Genomic DNA, 16697 nt, shown 5'->3' on the forward strand with positions numbered 1-16697 from the left:
ATCGCTAGGCACAGCCCCGGAACCCACAGACAACGCACGCAACCTGGGGGTCATCCTCAATTCCACCCTCTCCATGACCAGGCAAGTCAATCCCCACCCCCCCAACCAGCGCCTTGAGACCCTCACGGTTATGTAGCGTGCTTTATAAATGCAGTGATTGATTGATTGGTGTCGGCGGCGTAGGATACTGTGCTGAGTCTGTGTTTTCTGACAATGGTGGCAAGAGGGGCCATGTAAATGCATGGGGCTGAGTGAGGATCCTTGGGGTACTCCGCAGCTGATCTCTGTGGGTTTGGAGCGAAAGGGTGGGAGTCTGATTCTTTGGGTTCGGCCAGTGATGAAGCAGCAAATCCAGTCGAGGGCGGTACTCCGGATGCCGGCTTTGTGAAGTCTGGCAGTTAATGTGCGGTGGGAGACGGTGTCGAAGGCCGCTGAGAGGTATAGTAGGATTAGGGCTGCTGTGTGGCCCTGGTCCTGGAGGATGCAGATGTTGTCCGTGGCTGCTAGGAAGGCGGTCTCGTGCTGCGGTTGCTGCGGAATCCGGATTGAGAAGAGTCGAGGATCGAGTTGACTTGTATGAAGTTAGTGAGCTGATTGTTGACTATCTTCTCTGTGACCTTGGCTGCGAAGGGAGATGGGTGGGTAGTTCTTGAGGAGGGGCTTGACCTCTGCGCGTTTCCAGTCGTCGGGGAAAGTGGCTGTTTCGAGGGAGCAGTTGATGGTGCGTCATAGTTCGGGTGCGATGGCGAATGTGGCTCTGTGGAAGATGTGGAGTGGGCAGGGGTCGGTGGGTGCTCCTAAGTGTATACTTCTCATGGTCATGGTGGTGTCTTCTCTGGTGACGGGGGTCCAGACGGTGATGGTCAGCTGGGTTTCGTTGTTGGTTCGAGGTGTAGGGTCGGTGTCTAGGTTCTGCTCATCAAAGTTGCTGTAGAGTTTTCTGATTTTGAGATGGAAGTAGGACGCAAGTTTGTGCAGAGGTCCTGGGAGAGAGGGACATGGGAGGATTCGCTGGGGGTTTCGTGAATTCTTGAATGATGCTGAAGAATTTCTTAGAGTTGCAGGAGTTGGTGCGTATTTTGTTCTGGATAAAGTTCTTCTTCATGGTTCTGATGAGTTGGTGGTGTTCTGTCATGGCTGTCTTGTAGGGGGAGCGTGATTCTGGGATTTTGCTGTTCCTCCAAGCTTTCTCGAGTCTTTGGCACATGCGCTTGGATTCTCGGAGGTCGGTGGTGGGCTATCTGTCAGAGTTCCGGAGGGGGGTGAGAGTGTCTGCGCAGTCGGTGATATATCTATGGAGTGCGTTGGCTGCAGAGATGGCATCGGTAGTGGTAGGGGCAGGAGAGCTGTTGAGGGCGGAGTTAAGGTGCTCCTCGGTGATCATGCTCCAGTTTCTGCACTGGGCAAGGTGTGGGCGGGCATGTGTGCGGGGGTTTGGAGAAGGAGAAGTGGCCACAGTGGTGGTCCGTCCAGAGGGTTGCAGGTGTGGCTGAAGTGAATATTGTGTCCTCCAGTGTAGATGGGGTCGAGGGTATGCCCTGCCTTGTGGATGGGGGTGGTGACAAGCTGTCTCAGTACTATGTTGGCACGGTTGTCGAAAATTCCGGAAGAGTTGGGGAGACTGGGGTTGTCGAGGTGGAAATTCAGGTCTCTGAGGAATACGTAGTCCGTGGATGTGATGGAGTGGGAAGTGATAATATCTGCGATGGTGTTGGTGAACGTGGCGCGCGGTCCGGGAAGACCGAAAAGAAGCTGGAGTGCTGAGTATTGGTCAGAATGTCTGCTGGCTCAGATCCACCTATCTGCCTGATGAAATACCACCAATGAAGTCATCCTCGCAACATCTAGAGATGCTTAATCAAGAAGTAAACATACACTTGAGTAAAAAAAGCGTTAAGGACTGTTCCTCCTTTCAAGAAAGCAATTAGAATGATTTCCTTTATTTTCTGGTAAAAAGGAAAGGGCCAAAGAATGAATTCAGACCTATTCTGGATCTATAACTGGCAAACAAACGACTTTGTGAAGAGAATTTCAGGAAGTTAGCATTACATCAAATCTATCCCTCAAGGGGATTGGCAATTGTAGGAAAATGGCTCTCTATATACTATACCAAAATGAAGTATAGTGTGCACAGAGTCCAGAGGAACCTCAACAGTAGGCAGAGGTAAAAGTAGATAGCACTGTACTCTCTATTTGTGCAAGTGAGGGCGAGCATAGGATATGATACCTAACCCATGGGTTTTGATAATGTTGGCCAAGGGGGTCATTTAGGTGTTGAACAGTGTGGGGCTGAAGGGCGTGCCTTAAGGGACGTCGCAGATGATGTACTTGTGTTCCGCGGTAAACAATGGTAGGTGGACTTTTTGGGTTCTTCTGGTGAGTTAGGCGGCAATCCATATAAGGGCGTCTCCTTGGATTCTGATGTGTAATGTCTCTTGATAAGGGTGTGGTTGGATGGGGTGTCGAACACTGCTGAGAAGTCGAGGAGGATCAAAGCCACTGTTTTTCCCCGGTCAGGGAGGATTCGGAGGTCGTTAGTGGCAACGACCAGGTCGGTTACAGTGCTCTGGTTGATGCGGAATCTGGATTACGAGGTGTCCAGAAGACCTTTGTTCTTCAAGTGTTATGTGAGTTGGCAGTTGATGACTTTATCAAGGACTTTGGTCGAAAAGGGGAGCAGAGAGATGGTACGGTCGTTCTTGAGTTAGCTGGGGTCCACTTCTGCATGTTTCCACTTTTCGGGGAAGGTGGCTGTGGTGATGGATGCATTCAAAATGGCAATGAGCTCATTACTGATCTTTCTACTGAGGTTGAAAATGTGGTGTGGACAAAGGTCCAAGGGTGCCCCCTAATGGATGGAGTTCATGATGGCTGTGGTGTTCTGCATGGCGAGCTAGTCCCAGGTGGTGAGTAGGTGGTTGGGTTAGCATCTGTGGGAGCGAGGAGGCTGTAGAGGTCCAAGGGGGTGGGTTGGAGTTCGTAGTGGTGAAGGTCTTGTTGTGGAAGAAGTCTGCCAGAGTTTCACAAAGTTCGTTGGGAAGGGGTGATGATGTTTTCAGTTGCTGGAGGTTGGAGAACTCTCTGGCGATGTTGAAGAGTTATTTGCTGTGGTTACAACTGGCTTCGATGTGGTCATCAGGTCGCACATTTCCATCTATTTTAGGAGTTAGTGGTATTTGTTAAGAGATGTCTTGAAGGTGGCTCGGTCTATGGGCTCCCTGCTGGTGTGCCTTTTCCTTTCTAGTAGTTTGAAGTTGTGTTTCATGGTTCTCAGTTCCATGGTGTAACAACTGGCCTGTTGGTGGATCACTTGAGTTTGCTTGCTTGCTTGATGGGGCTGACTCTGTCTGCGCATCTGTGATCCAGGCGTTGAAGTTTTTGACAACCTGTTCTAGGTTGTTTGGGATGTCAGGTTGGGAGGTGTTGAGGGCGTTGGTCCACTGGCTTTCTTATACTTTGTTCAAGCTGTTGTGTGAGGAACCGGGTGGGTTGGTGGTGGTGCTAGGGGATACTGTGATGGTGAAGTGGCATTGACGTGCTCTGTCCCGGTGAGCTCGGTGACTGCGTCGCTGGCCGTAAAGATGGGTTCAGTCGTGTGTCCTGCGTTGTGTGTAGGGTTGGTGACTAGTTGGGTGAGGCCAATGTTGTTCATGATCTCTATGAGGTTGACTTGGTGGTGTTGAGATTGTCGAAGTAAAAATTGAGGTTTTACGAGGAAGATATAGTGTTTGGAGTCTATGCAGAGCGGGGCGATTAAGTCAGAGATGGTGTAACAGCGTGGGTGTGGTCCTGGAGGTTTGTAGGGGAGAGTGCCTCTAACTGTGGTTTTACCATCGGTTTGGAGTTGGAAATTTAGGTGTTCCTTAATTGGGGTTTTGTCATCTGCAGTGGATGGTTTCTTTTTGGATGATGACGATGACTCCATGTTTGTCGATGCAGTCTCGGGGGTGCTATCTTGTAACCGTCTGGAGTTGCTTCAGCGATGTCAGGAGTGGATGTGGGATTGAGCCAGGTCTCAGTGAGGAAGATGACGGGTTAAAGGAATTGGGGATGTCCCAGATCTCGGTGGCATGCTTGCAGAGTGATTGTGCGTTGAGCAGCTGGCAGTGCAGCTGTTCTGAAGCAGTTGTGGTCGGCGTAGTATTGGTCATTGTGCATGCAGGTGCTCCAATTTTGCAAGAGAGGAGATAGTGTCAGCAGGTAACGGGTCGAACCGTAGATTGTGGAGAAGTGTGGCAGCAGTTGTTTGCGGAGTCTGGGGTTCAGGTCTCCGAGCTTGACAGCAGTGTATCTATGTGTAGAGGGAGAGCCAAGATTCCTGGCACTGGGTTTGTTTTTGGTGCGCTGGTGGCGCACTGACGGCCTTCTTTAAGTAGGTCCTGGGATGAGGAAGGGGCACTGGGTGGTGGTGGGCGGGGTAGGTGGGAAGAGAGCAGCAAAGCAAGAACCGGCACAAAATACAAAAAAAAGGAGGAAAATACAACTATGGAAATTCAATAGCAATAGAATGCAGAAAGTACTAAAGTATAAAAGTGGCTAATAAGGCAAAAAACAAGCGAGGCAGTGAGGAAGGAGGCAAGAAGGTACGAACGGCTGTTCATGCAACAGCATGGGGGAGCTGGTTCGGGGACCTGCTCAAAGGGGTCACGATGCAGAGGGAGCGGCGCTTGGTGGCGGTGGGCGGGCAGGTGGAAGATAAATGGCGGGACAATAGCGGGCGAGAGAGCGGTGAAGCAAAAACTGGCTTAAAGTACAAAAAACAAATGAGAAAATACAACTATGGAAATGCAAACGCGATTCAATACAGAAAGTACTAAAGTTGTGGCTCTAATATGACGCAGTGTACAAAAACAAGGAGCTGTCGACTTTGGAGCTGGAGAACCAGGTTCAAGTCTCTGCATCGGCTCAATATCCTGTGATTCTGGGCAAATCACTTAATCTCCCTGTGCCTACAAAAAATGAATGTGTCCTTCTGTAATCTAACTGTTGCTCATGTAAAGCTCTTCAATACCTTTTGGTGAAGATCGTGCTAGATTTAAAACCAAAATGGATAAAAGAAATACATATGTAATCGACAGGGGCTAGCTGTATCCAAACAGTCTATTGCAAGGTGGACTATGGCATGAAAATTCTTATGTTACCAATTAGTTTAGAAACCAGGAAGAAGTAGAACTTATTCTACTAGGAATAAGACGGCCATCATAGCTTGCCTCAGGAATCTACCACTGGCAGATATTTGTAAAGCTGACACGTACAGATCAGTGTATACTTTCACTCGGCATTACTGCCTAGAATTATTAACATAAAGGCTGACTCTAAAGTGGGCCGAGCCACTTTTTGAAATCTGTTTAGTTAGCAGTATAATATTCTCAATTAGTCTAAAACTTTCATGTAACTTACAATTTGTAGCATAGATAGACATGCTTAGCTTATTTCTGCCATCTAGTGTTGGCCTTGGACTTTTACATGTTGCTTTTCTTTAAAGAAGTCTTTCGAGTTATGATGTATAGTGATGTCTCCTATAGTCTGAATTGTGTATGATCATCTGCACCTTTGTTAAATTGTTTTTTTCCGCCATTGGGTTCGGATGTCGACCTTGGAGCTCTGTGACCAAAGCTTCGATTCCAGCCACAAGGCCTTACCAGCACCCTGGTTGATCAACCTACGATGGAAAATTGAACAACAACCAATACCTACTGGTTTCCTTATACTATTTCGATCTGCTGGCCTGGGCTCAGGCTCGATTCGACTTCGGTTTTCTTTTCTACTACAGCCTTCTTCCACTCGACGACTCAAAGGGATTGGAAAAGACTCTTTTCAGCTTTTGCCCCCAGTGCCAAGCCAAGTACTCCAGCCAGGATCAGAACGCGGTCTGCAATCTTTGCTTATCCCTGGAGCACAATGAGAGGTTGTGTGAGGCGTACCTGGCCTTTCAATCCAAGAAGACGCTTCGGCAACGGAGGGAATGTTGTTGGGACCAATCCACTATTCAGGCGAGTGAAGTCAATGATGTGCCTGACATCTTTGGGAGCAGTCTAAGGAGCTGGAGGAAAAACTCGAGGATGCTGAGGCATTGGTTGTACCTATGGACATCTCCATAGTGCTTGTTAGCAGCGGCAACGGCTCTGATGATGATAATCCGTCAACATCAGAAGGGCACATGAGCATGCTGGCAAAAGCCATATTCACTCCCTCTAAAACATCCAAGATGCCTCATGGAACCCCATTGCCCATGGGGCATGATGATATCTGAAAGTAGACAAAGGAGCAGACTTGCGTCCCTCTGCCTAGAAAGCCTTCGACAGATGTCGAAATGCCAGAGGCATTGAAAGTTGCCTTGCGGGCCAGTGTCAAAGACGCCAGCTTCGAAACCGGGAAAGCATCACGGGATATCCAAACCGAAAATATTGGGCCCGATCCACAAATGCAATCTGAGACAAAAGTCTAACTTTTCGACTTTTAGTATTCACAGAGGTCATTTACGAGTTTCACCTTTAGGTCTGCAGTCAGGCCGTAATCGCCACACGTGAGCCGTACTCTCCGGCTCGGGCCAGATGAAGTGTAATTAATGGGCCAGAACGCAACGTTCCTCTTAGTGTTGACTGTAGTTTTGACTCTACAGTTAACACTGAGGGGAGCCCAAGTTGTGGACTGCATGTAACATGATGCAAAGGAGCAAACTTTTCTGGCGTGTGATGTAGTGTCTGGCCACACCCTTTTACCTGCCCAAAGTGATTTTCATGACCTCCTCTACCATTTAGTACACTTTGCTAATGTTCCTTTTTGTGAAAATTGCATTCCGGTCCATTGATTACACTTCACCTGACACGAGCGGGAGAGTACGGCCCAGGTGCGTAGAGTACAGCCCAAGCCAGAGATTCTGGCCCGACTGCGGATGTAAAGATACGACTTGGAAATTACCTCTGTGAACTCAAAAAGTCGTAAAGTTAGACTTTTGTCTCGGATTGCTGTTGTGAATCGAGTCCTTTATCTTCGAATCTGAAGACACCTTTGGCACTGAAACACGCTCACATGCAGAAAACACCATCAACATTCAAAATCCTGTCAGTGCCAAAAATACCTGTGGTGTCAAAAGCCCAAAACATCATTGAAGCCCTAACAGCGGCTTAGGGAGCCAATTCTTGAAAAACTTCAAGACAGACACGATAAAAAACTAAAGTCTTTGTTTATTACCCCAGACACTGGCAGGGTAGTGGCAAAACCACCACTCCCATCAACGGACACATTCCTAAAAGGAAGAGGACTTTTGAGGAATAGATCATGGGGCTTGATCCACTCAAAGTTCCAAAGTAGAGGTTTAAAGACAGGAGCAGTCACCCTATCCATTGTTTTCCACTATCTCTACCTCCTCCACCCTCTTCAATACCTATATAATCGCCTCCACATCTCCCTTCTGTATTGCCACCACTTGCGACATCACCAGTTCATACACAATCACCTGAATACCTTTTTTCAGAACAACCACACACACCCTCACAGTCATCAACTGGTGACAAGATATTCAGCAATATGACACTCCTTACTCTCCTGATGCACAGGAGGATCCTGATATTGTCTACGACCCATGGGATCAATATGACAAAGGCCCTGTGGATGATACTAATCCTGATTTATAACCCTCTAAACCCTTACCGCCAGATGATACAACAACCTCCCATGAGGTCTTCAGTAGGGCTGTACATTATGGTGGATCTCCACACGTTCGAGGACGAGGAAGATTTCTTGGTGGAAACTCTAAGTAGTTCTCATAGGGCAGTCCAATTCGTGCTCGTGCTAAAGGGGATGCTCAAGTCCACAGGGTAAATTGTTAAACAACTCGTCCATTCCAAAGTAATAACACCAAAACTGGACAAGAAATACAAGCCATGTCCCTCTGATCCTACCTACATCAAGGGTGAAGCTCCCCTGACGCTTTAGTGCTTCGCACTGCCAGGGCACGAGATATGCAGCTCCAGTGGATAAAGAAAGCAACAAATATGATGCAGCAGGAAAATGTGTAGCCGCACAACCAGCCTACCACCTCCGTATAGCCAATTCTGTAGGCTTACTTTCTCGCATCAATAGAGCCCCAGTGGGATGAGATGCAAGAGTCACTCCTGCATTTCCCAGAGCATTAGAGGCAAAGTATGAACAGGCCCCAAAGGCATATACCCATTGCAGAGACTTGCAAGGCAGCCATGTAGCTGTCTCACATATATTTTGTGTGGTTTTGACCCCAACTTGAAAAGAACACTCCCCCAAACTTGAAAAGAACACTCCCCCATTCCTAATTCTAAATATCAATACTTTGAAAAAGGAACACTTACCAAAAATGTTGTCCTCAAAATATTGGAAGTCAGGACAATGTGAAAGGGGAGAAAGGCCTAATGGTTATGAGTTCAGGGATATAGCCAATTAGGGATAATAGTATTGGGTTCAGTGTTTGGCCTAAATAGTTATGGTTTGGGGTACAGAGTATAGTGGTACGTGGTTAGGAATTATGGGAGTTATGAGCCATGATGTTGGGAGTCTAGAGTTGAGGGTATAGCTGTTAAGGGTAAGGGTTAAATGGTTAAGGTTTTGGGTTATAGGTGTTATTGGAAGGGCTTAATAATCAGCAGTATTAAGAGTATGGAGGTTAAAGGTATGGGCTTATCAGCTGGGGTTTAGGGGATTGGGTATAGGGTTGAAGGTATGTTGTAAAGGGGTCAAAGGTGCAGGGTTACTGTTGTATGGTTTAGGGTATGGGGTGAAGTCAGAAGGTTATGGTTAAGGTTGATAGGCTAATGGTAGAGGTAAGAATATCGGGTTATGGGGAGTGGGGTGCAGGCATACAGTATTGTTGTAAATGGTTAACCATCTATAATAAAAATGAGTTTAGTGTCACCATTAGAAATGAGTTTATTTTAAGGTGTGTTGATGATTTAGTTATTTTTCGTTTATCTCTAAAAAATATTGAAGTGTTGCTTTTCACAGTAAGACTCCATTTCATTTCAGTCAAACGCACTAAAATTTCAAAATTGTTATTAGATGTGTCAAAAACTGACTGCTGCTTTTTTATTAGTTAAAGCAAAATCGAATTAACCAGATATAGCCTTTTTTATTAGCATTCAATAAATGCATCTTAGCACAAACTTGCAGCCTTCAGCCACTGTTCTGCATGGATCACTTGTGTGATGCAGGGCCTGGCATATACTCTCCGCTCAACAGATTGTGGGCCTCAGAAGTTAGGTCACCAGCCACATTGGCATAAGGACAGGAACGACTCCGTAAAACCAGTTACCTTTTTGCTGAATATTGGTTTATAGTAATTGTGTAGTGTGATCCTACCCATAGTGGAAACAGCATGTTTTACAAGAAGCAAAGCTTGTTCAGTAAAAGTTAGAGCAAGGTGCCGACAAGTATCATGTCAGTATTGAATGATAGAGAAGAGAGTACAGAAGACTACATAGAACATCGCTACAAGAAAACTGAGGAGGAAAGAGATGAGCCAACAGGAGGAAGTGAATATGATGGGCCAACTAGGGACTCCAAGTCCCAGAACCACATCTCTCCAGGAAGGAGGAACTAAGGAAGAGGCGGCCCCACATCACTATATAGTGGGCTGCAACACCCACTGCATAAGACGCGTCAATAGGGGACTCCAGGTCCCAAAATTACATCGCTGCAGGAAGGAGGAGCTAAGGAGGAGGAGGGCCCTACAGCGCTATATAGCCCTGCAGCACCTGTTGCGCGGGATGTGCCAAGGCAGGCCCCTCATGCTACAAAGACCCCACCCCCCTTGGCTCTTCTTCCCTTTGAGCGTACTGAAGTATTTATGCGATCTCTACTTTCTCTTGGTATTTTGTTTACTCCTTCAGAGTCAATCTAGCTGCCTCAATCACCAATTGAACCTACTTCTTGTAAGTTGGGTCTACCTTCTTTGGATCATTGCTAGCTAGTTGTTTCTCCTCCGGTGCTAAGGGAAAACGCAAAGCACATGGAGACCACAGACTGCCTAAGGCATGCAGCGGAACATTGTGCTTGAAGTGAAATTAACAAACTAATCCAGGAAGTTTGAGACAGTCTTGCCTCATGAAGGGATTTCACATAAAGAGCCAAATGGCCAACAGAAATGTCTCGTTCCTATCAGCAGAAGACTTAGGGCTCTTGTATTAATCCTGTTTTAGACATTGTTGACCCTGACCCTGCCTTAAATCAAACAGTCTCCACTAATCCATCAAATTTAACTGACTTAGTGATCCCAGCCCAGGATACACCCTCCCCACTGAAACAATCTTCCAGCAAGGATTTGATCATTTCAATGATTCCTCGTTCGAATAAGTGTGTACCCCTTGTTGATCTCCAGTCTGCTGGCGACTCTACTTCTAATTCAGTATTGAACGTAAAAGGAAACAGAAAGGTTACTAACTATAGTTGCTCCTACTCCTATACACTCTTAACTTGATGCCCTAACACACAATTTAAATAAACTTAAGCTATTGACAAAGCAGCTACTAGAAGGCATGCAGGACAATACACCATGTCTGCCTCGACAGCTGTCAGGAGGACACCCCGTTTTAATCATTGATCTCACTCTAGTTTGGCCATAAGCTATTCTGAAAGTTTGTATGAGTCTCGATCAAATCCACCCGATTCTATAATGTGCTCCCACAAAGGAAAAGAGGAACCTCTCTCATCTGGAGCTCCGAAAGGTCCCATCGTCTCTGCTAGTAGCTTGTCTGGAAAGATGAGCCCCCCAAACTATTTGCATTATAGTCAGCTACTAAAAACCCCGCAAAACTATATATAGGAGGTAACCCGCCTTGGGATTGATCTATTAGAAGGGATCAAGCTGAAAGAGTACTTGCTGTTCATATGGCTATGGCCTACGTTGGGAGGGTTAATACGTGAAGACAGTGATTCTCTGCTTATTATGTAGATATTGAAGATTTTTACATAAGTAGAGAAATTCAGTGTAATGGTTCCAGGGGTATGGGCCCGAAGACTGGGATCAAAACAGGAGAGGAATTGTTTCGCAGGTAACACTTGGGGCTCTGTAGAAAAAGCAGAGATTGGCTCCTGTTCGCCTTCCTCCTCCAGCGGTATGTAGTTTGTCTTTGAGCTTTGGCAGTAGTTAGGAGTTTATGTGGTATGCAGGCTCCTTGGAAGTTGATGCAAGTTTTTAGAGGTAACCAGAAGAGTTGTTGTAGAGGTGCAGTGATGGGAGCAGATTTAATTGATTGGAAACCAACCCTGAAGTAGCATGTAATGTGCCCTTTCTAGACACTACTGCATTGAGTAGTTCTTGCTGTCCCGCCTTCCCACCAAGCACATGCCATGCTCTTCCAACAGAGGAATTCAAAAGAAAAGGTAGAAGGCCTTGGAATAAGGGGCTTGTGCGTGAGGAGGGAATGCTTGCACTATTACTCTGGACAGCACTGTACAATGACATCATCTTGGACAGTGTGAAGGATGAAGAGTACTGCCCTCAGAAGGAATACAGCCATGAAGCAAGTCCCAGGTGACTGAGGCCCACACAGCAGCTGTCTGGGAGAGGGACTGCCCTGCTGCGTTGTGTGGCGCACTCCTCTTAGCTGGTAGTCATTCAAGTGAAGGCGCCAGTCAGCCCATGCTCTTCGGGCTACAAGAGTGTGCCACATCTTGCCGGCCAGCTGTTCAGTCCCGCATTGTTGTCTTCAGAAGCCAGTGATTGCTGCAAACACACCTAAAGAAAAATTCGAGCAGGCCTCAAAACATGGTTGGTAAATGATTTTATATTGCTTAAAACAACATTTTTAACATAAATTTGATTTTTTTCATTGTATGAAACGTTTTTATTATGTAATCTTTTATGGTTGATTTGCAGCCGAAAAAAAGTTTGATTGAATTGAGCATTAGGCCTAGTTGTTCATTCTGTATTCCTTATTTTTTATGTTACTATCTTCACTAAAACTGTTCAAATATTTAAATCGCAAATGAAAAATTGATTCTTTTGCATTTGTCTTTTTTTTGTTTCTTTCAGAGGTCCCTTTCTGACCAAGAAACAGGATCAGGCAGCTCGTAAAATCATGCGCTTCCTGCGACGCTGCCGGCACAGGTAGAATGCCAGCTTTTTCTGGTGCTTGAATCTCTCCCTTTAGATGTTTTGCCTCATAATCTGCATTGCATTCTGTGTAAAAGGTTCAGTGTTTGGGCAGCATATTATGAACAGGGCCGAGATGTTCTTTAAACACCTTTGTTCCTTGCTATTGTTCTTATCCTCCAAGTCAGATCAGTTCCCACTTCAAGAAACGCTGTACCTTATACTCATTCTTTTTGTACTGTAGCTGCAACCCACATGTCTGTCCCTGCACCCTCCTTGCATCCATCTCTATATCCATCCCCCACGACTGCTCCTTCACCACCCCACTTCTTCCTCAGAACTCCTATGGTATTCATCTGTTTATTCCCTCCCAAGGACTTGTTCATTCACATTCAGCAGCATCTCCTTCCCTGCCCAGCATCCGTCCCTTCACTGTCACGGCTGTGCCCTTCACTGTTCATTCTGTCACTTCAACTCTCCCTGCACCATCTCAAATCTGCTTGTTCACTGTCCCCACACATCCCTTCGATATCTGTCTATTCAGTCCTGACCCACCCCCACTGGTGCCTTGACACACCCTCAGGTGTTCCTTGACAGGCTCATTCTACTTTCCTGTTATCAGACTTTTCAACATACGTGTGCCCTGAACGTTGAGAGACAGCTCTGGGTGCTTGTTTGACACCGGGCTCTTTCTGGCATTGGCATAGAGTCTCCCTGTCTGCGCCTCATGCATCCAAGTGTGAGATGCTAGTATTCAGCAGCCTCTTTTGCTGGTATCAGAATGGTCTTTGGGCAGTCAAGGTGCAATGGCAGTCCTGCAGATGAGATCCATCCACTAAAAGATGTGTGGCCACAGCTCTAGGGGTTTCCTTATTCTTGTCGGAGCTTTTTGTTGCCTGTGAGAATCGTATTTGCAGGGTTACTGAATTTCAGACGTGAGGTGCAAATGCAGAGCCGCAGTTGTCTCGCGTTCTAGTTGACAGTTGAGTTGGCTGCAGGTCGCACAAAAGATGCATTTTCCAACCTTCTATGGGAGTGGTAGGGTTTGCTGGTTGTCTGGTTCGTGTCCTGGAATCGGCATCAGGCTAGGAGTGGTTCAGTCCCGGGGATCTGGGGCTGCACGGCCACCATTGTTACCTAATGTAAGCAGTGTTGAACTAGCACAGCTTAAGTGGGTTCAAATTATTTCTGTTTTTCTCTCCTTGCAGAATGAAGGAACTGAAGCAGAGCAAGGAGCTGGAGAGTATACAGAAGCGAGGACTGGCCACTTAAACCCCACCCTCATCCTGAGAATATACTCCAACCATTGCAAGGCAGCTCATAGGAACTTGAAAGTATCTCCCTGTGGCCACCACCTTCCCTCCTGTCCCTGATCGGGGAGCTGGGAGGTGTTGTGGAAACTAGCTCTGCTCCTCAACATTCAAACCTTTGAGCAGAAGCGACACAAACTGGGAGCCTTGACTAAGTCTTAAAGTAGACTGGACCCACCAGGGAGGGGCGGGAAGCTTGCGGGCTGCACAAAGACACATGACTTACCTACTCCTCTGACAGAGACCCCGCTTCAGGACTTGTACAGAGCGAAGCACATCTGCACTGATACTTCCAGGGATCGCAAGGCGCAAAGCACTGCAGCTGGCTGGTACCAGCTCTCGATCGTTTCTGGGGTGGGAGATGGGGGTGGGGGGTCCGGAGGAAAAGGAACTGCGGGTCTTTACTTACAAACTCTTCATTTGAAGCAGAGTTCTTCTTCAGACATATTGTTGTTGGAGTGCTGCATGCTTGCTTACTTATTGTTTTACATGGCCAGTCTTTCTGCCAGGGTAAGGAGTTTTTCGAATCTTTGCATCCCACGGCCTGTGAACAGACTCTCAATGCATGACTAGCAGCATGCAAGGGCCACAGAAATCAAGTGGATCCTTCACTCTGGAGAACAGCCTCTCGCGTCTTGTCATGAGAAGGCTTGGCTGTACCCAGAGATTGCGTCATCGTAGCATGGTATTTGTAAAGAACTCTGTACACGCACATCAGCAACTCTCTTTCAGGAACTTCTTTACCTTTAAACTTAACGCACCAGGTCACAAAGCCGTAGGTTTCATGGTCATTTGGAAGCATTTGCCTCTTTACTTCGAGAGATCCGGGGACCAAGGTACAACTGTTGCTGTAGCACCATTGAAACATTTCCACCTAGATGCTAACGTTTACCTGAGCTAATGAGTTTTGGTTCTCTTGACTGGTGTATCCTACATCAGTAGGGGAACGTGAAGATCTTCTTTCGAAGTATTCTCGTTTCCAACTCCCACTTCAAGGCCCAGCACATGTTGGGAAATCATTGCCTTACGGGCCATTGGAGCATGAATGTGATTGTCTGCGGCTTACGCCAGAAGACAGAAGCCGATTGTGAAAACCAACACACCTTGAATGAGATTGGCAATGTCACTTCTGTGGGAAGTGGTCCAGGAGAGGAGACAAGGGGAGTATATAGTTGGCAGCAGGGAAGGAGGTCACAAATTCACACCTAGCTAGTCCAATAATCACACACATCTTTGGAAGGGGCAGAGTGGGCTTTCAGTTAGCATTTTGGTGAAACAAAATTCAGACAGTTGTAAACCCTACAATGCCATACTAGCTCTATCACTCATGTGGGTTCTTTCTTCTGCTGCATCATCACAGCTAGCTTGTCTGATGAAATGGTTTTCATTTGCTCCCTCTCCAGAATTCACATTCTTGGGTGAAAATGTTTTCTGTAGTCTATTGACTATCATTAACTGGTTTATTAACACTGCACTCAGTCATTGAGCTTCAAATGTCCAACCACCCCTCATAATGAGACACGCCCATGGTCAGCCAAGAATGTGCTCTCTGGAGAGAAACTCACTGGAGAACCATTCATCCATATTTGCAGTAATGAACAGCTCTAGAAACGGATCCGCCTTTTAAACCGTTTAAAGATGCTCCTGCCACTGACAATTTGCCTTCTTGTTTCAGTTCTCCTCTCCATACACAACTATTTTACATTGTTTGTGGTATGGAAAAGCCATCGGCGAAGAAATCAGTTAGACATTGTATGTAGGTGCTGACATTTTACATGAACGCTCGCGATGTTTGTTTTGAGTGTTGAAAAGGAGTTGTATCCCAAAGAGTGGGTGCCTTGTAAACAGGTGAATGATGAAAGGGGAAGAACTGTGGTTTGATGGGTTGGAAGAGTTTGTGTAGCATTGAGGCAGTAGAGCTAGTCGAACATCTAATCGAAGTATTCATAAATGTCTGAAATCATTTGGCATTGAGGGCATAGCATTATCGATTGATTTGCAAGACTTTGCCAGAAGCCCACACTGCATCATGGAATGTATCCTACCGGTTGTTGACTGTATCTACCTTTCACCCTGTACTGCTCTCCGCTGCCTTTCAGCTACAATTGTTCTATACAAATAGCACATATACATGAAAAGTAGAAGGCCACCATGTATGCCCAGGAACCACAAGATCACACACACTCATAGAGATGGCATAATGTGGTTACATTAGAGCTACAACAATGAAAGACTGGCTTTCTACACACCACCTGCAAAATAAATGTCGTTGGGGAGGAATTCACAATTCTGTTAAGGCTGCTTTGAAAGAGTGATCTCAGATGATTCTACCTGTGTCGGCTGCTAAACTGCGTCTGGAGTTAATGGTTAGAGTTAAGAATACATTTCAGACGTGTCCTGCACTCTCAGCTGGGAACGTTAAGGCATGAAACCAGCATCAGCTTTAAGTACCAGTTGGCATCGAATTTTAGATTACTGGGAGAAGATCTAGACTTTGGCAAGTATTCATTTGTTGCAAAAGATTGCCTGGCTTTGGGTTCCATGTACCCTGTGGTCTGTTCTGGGGTACATGGGGGTTTTATTAATGTATTATCGACTAGATTATTTGCCATAGAATACTTTAAAAAATATATAAGTTATTTAGAAATTATCAAAAACAGCAAAGAAAAGAAATAATGAATCTAAAACCCTAGTGTAGTGTTAAAATAGCAAGGAGCATTAGGGGCTAATTAGGTTGATATTCTTTAACAAGTCCCAGCCCTGCAGTACCACAAAGCCCAGTGCGAGCCTCAGTCTCCCTATTGTGCTTTCCCACTTGCACAGAGAGGGGATTAGAAACGAGGTGGTCCATTTTTTTCAATGATCTGACTTGTATCCATTTTCTACACTTGTCTGCCATTTTTTTCTTCACTCAATCTTGAACACTTGCAATTTACGTTTTGGAATTTGAAGATGTCTGTTGGAGCATCATTCCAGTTGCCAAGACTAAGGTAAGCAAGAGGGTGACCATTCCAGGTCTGTTTTTCACGGAGTCCAGACCACCCTTTTCTGTTTGCTCTGCCAGATTTGCACTTCATCTAGAGACATGAAGGGGAACATGGCTGAGTATTAGCCTCTTCTGAGAAACAGGATGTTTTCTTTTTGCCGTTTTCCCCCAGTGGGTCCCACTCAGGTGCCAGGATCCCACTGGATATCCCAGCGTTACACACTGCCAGTATGTTGACTAGGACCCCATGGATGTCAAAGGATCTTTCAGCACATGCTTAGCTCAGAGTACCCCTTTCCTGTCAAACAAATCCTCACTGAGGAATTCTTTACACCGA

The 16697-nt window shown here is 46.2% G+C and overlaps 1 protein-coding gene across 4 annotated transcripts in view; it reads left to right on the forward strand.

The window, feature by feature from the left end:
- CAMTA2 (calmodulin binding transcription activator 2) overlaps positions 1–16138 on the forward strand; it is an 897177-nt gene extending 881039 nt beyond the window's left edge. For 3 of the 4 annotated variants that reach the window (XM_086946206.1, XM_086946207.1, XM_086946208.1), the window contains 2 exons: positions 12005–12079; positions 13273–16138. In XM_086946206.1, the coding sequence (XP_086802332.1) occupies positions 12005–12079; positions 13273–13336 (139 nt within the window). In that variant the 3' untranslated portion in view covers positions 13337–16138. The remainder of the gene's footprint in view (positions 1–12004; positions 12080–13272) is intronic. The other variant, XM_086946205.1, reaches the window with a different exon arrangement.
- The last annotated feature ends 559 nt before the right edge of the window (positions 16139–16697 follow it).

This window comes from Lissotriton vulgaris, chromosome 12 (assembly GCF_964263255.1).
Source record: "Lissotriton vulgaris chromosome 12, aLisVul1.2, whole genome shotgun sequence".
Taxonomy (NCBI): domain Eukaryota; kingdom Metazoa; phylum Chordata; class Amphibia; order Caudata; family Salamandridae; genus Lissotriton; species Lissotriton vulgaris.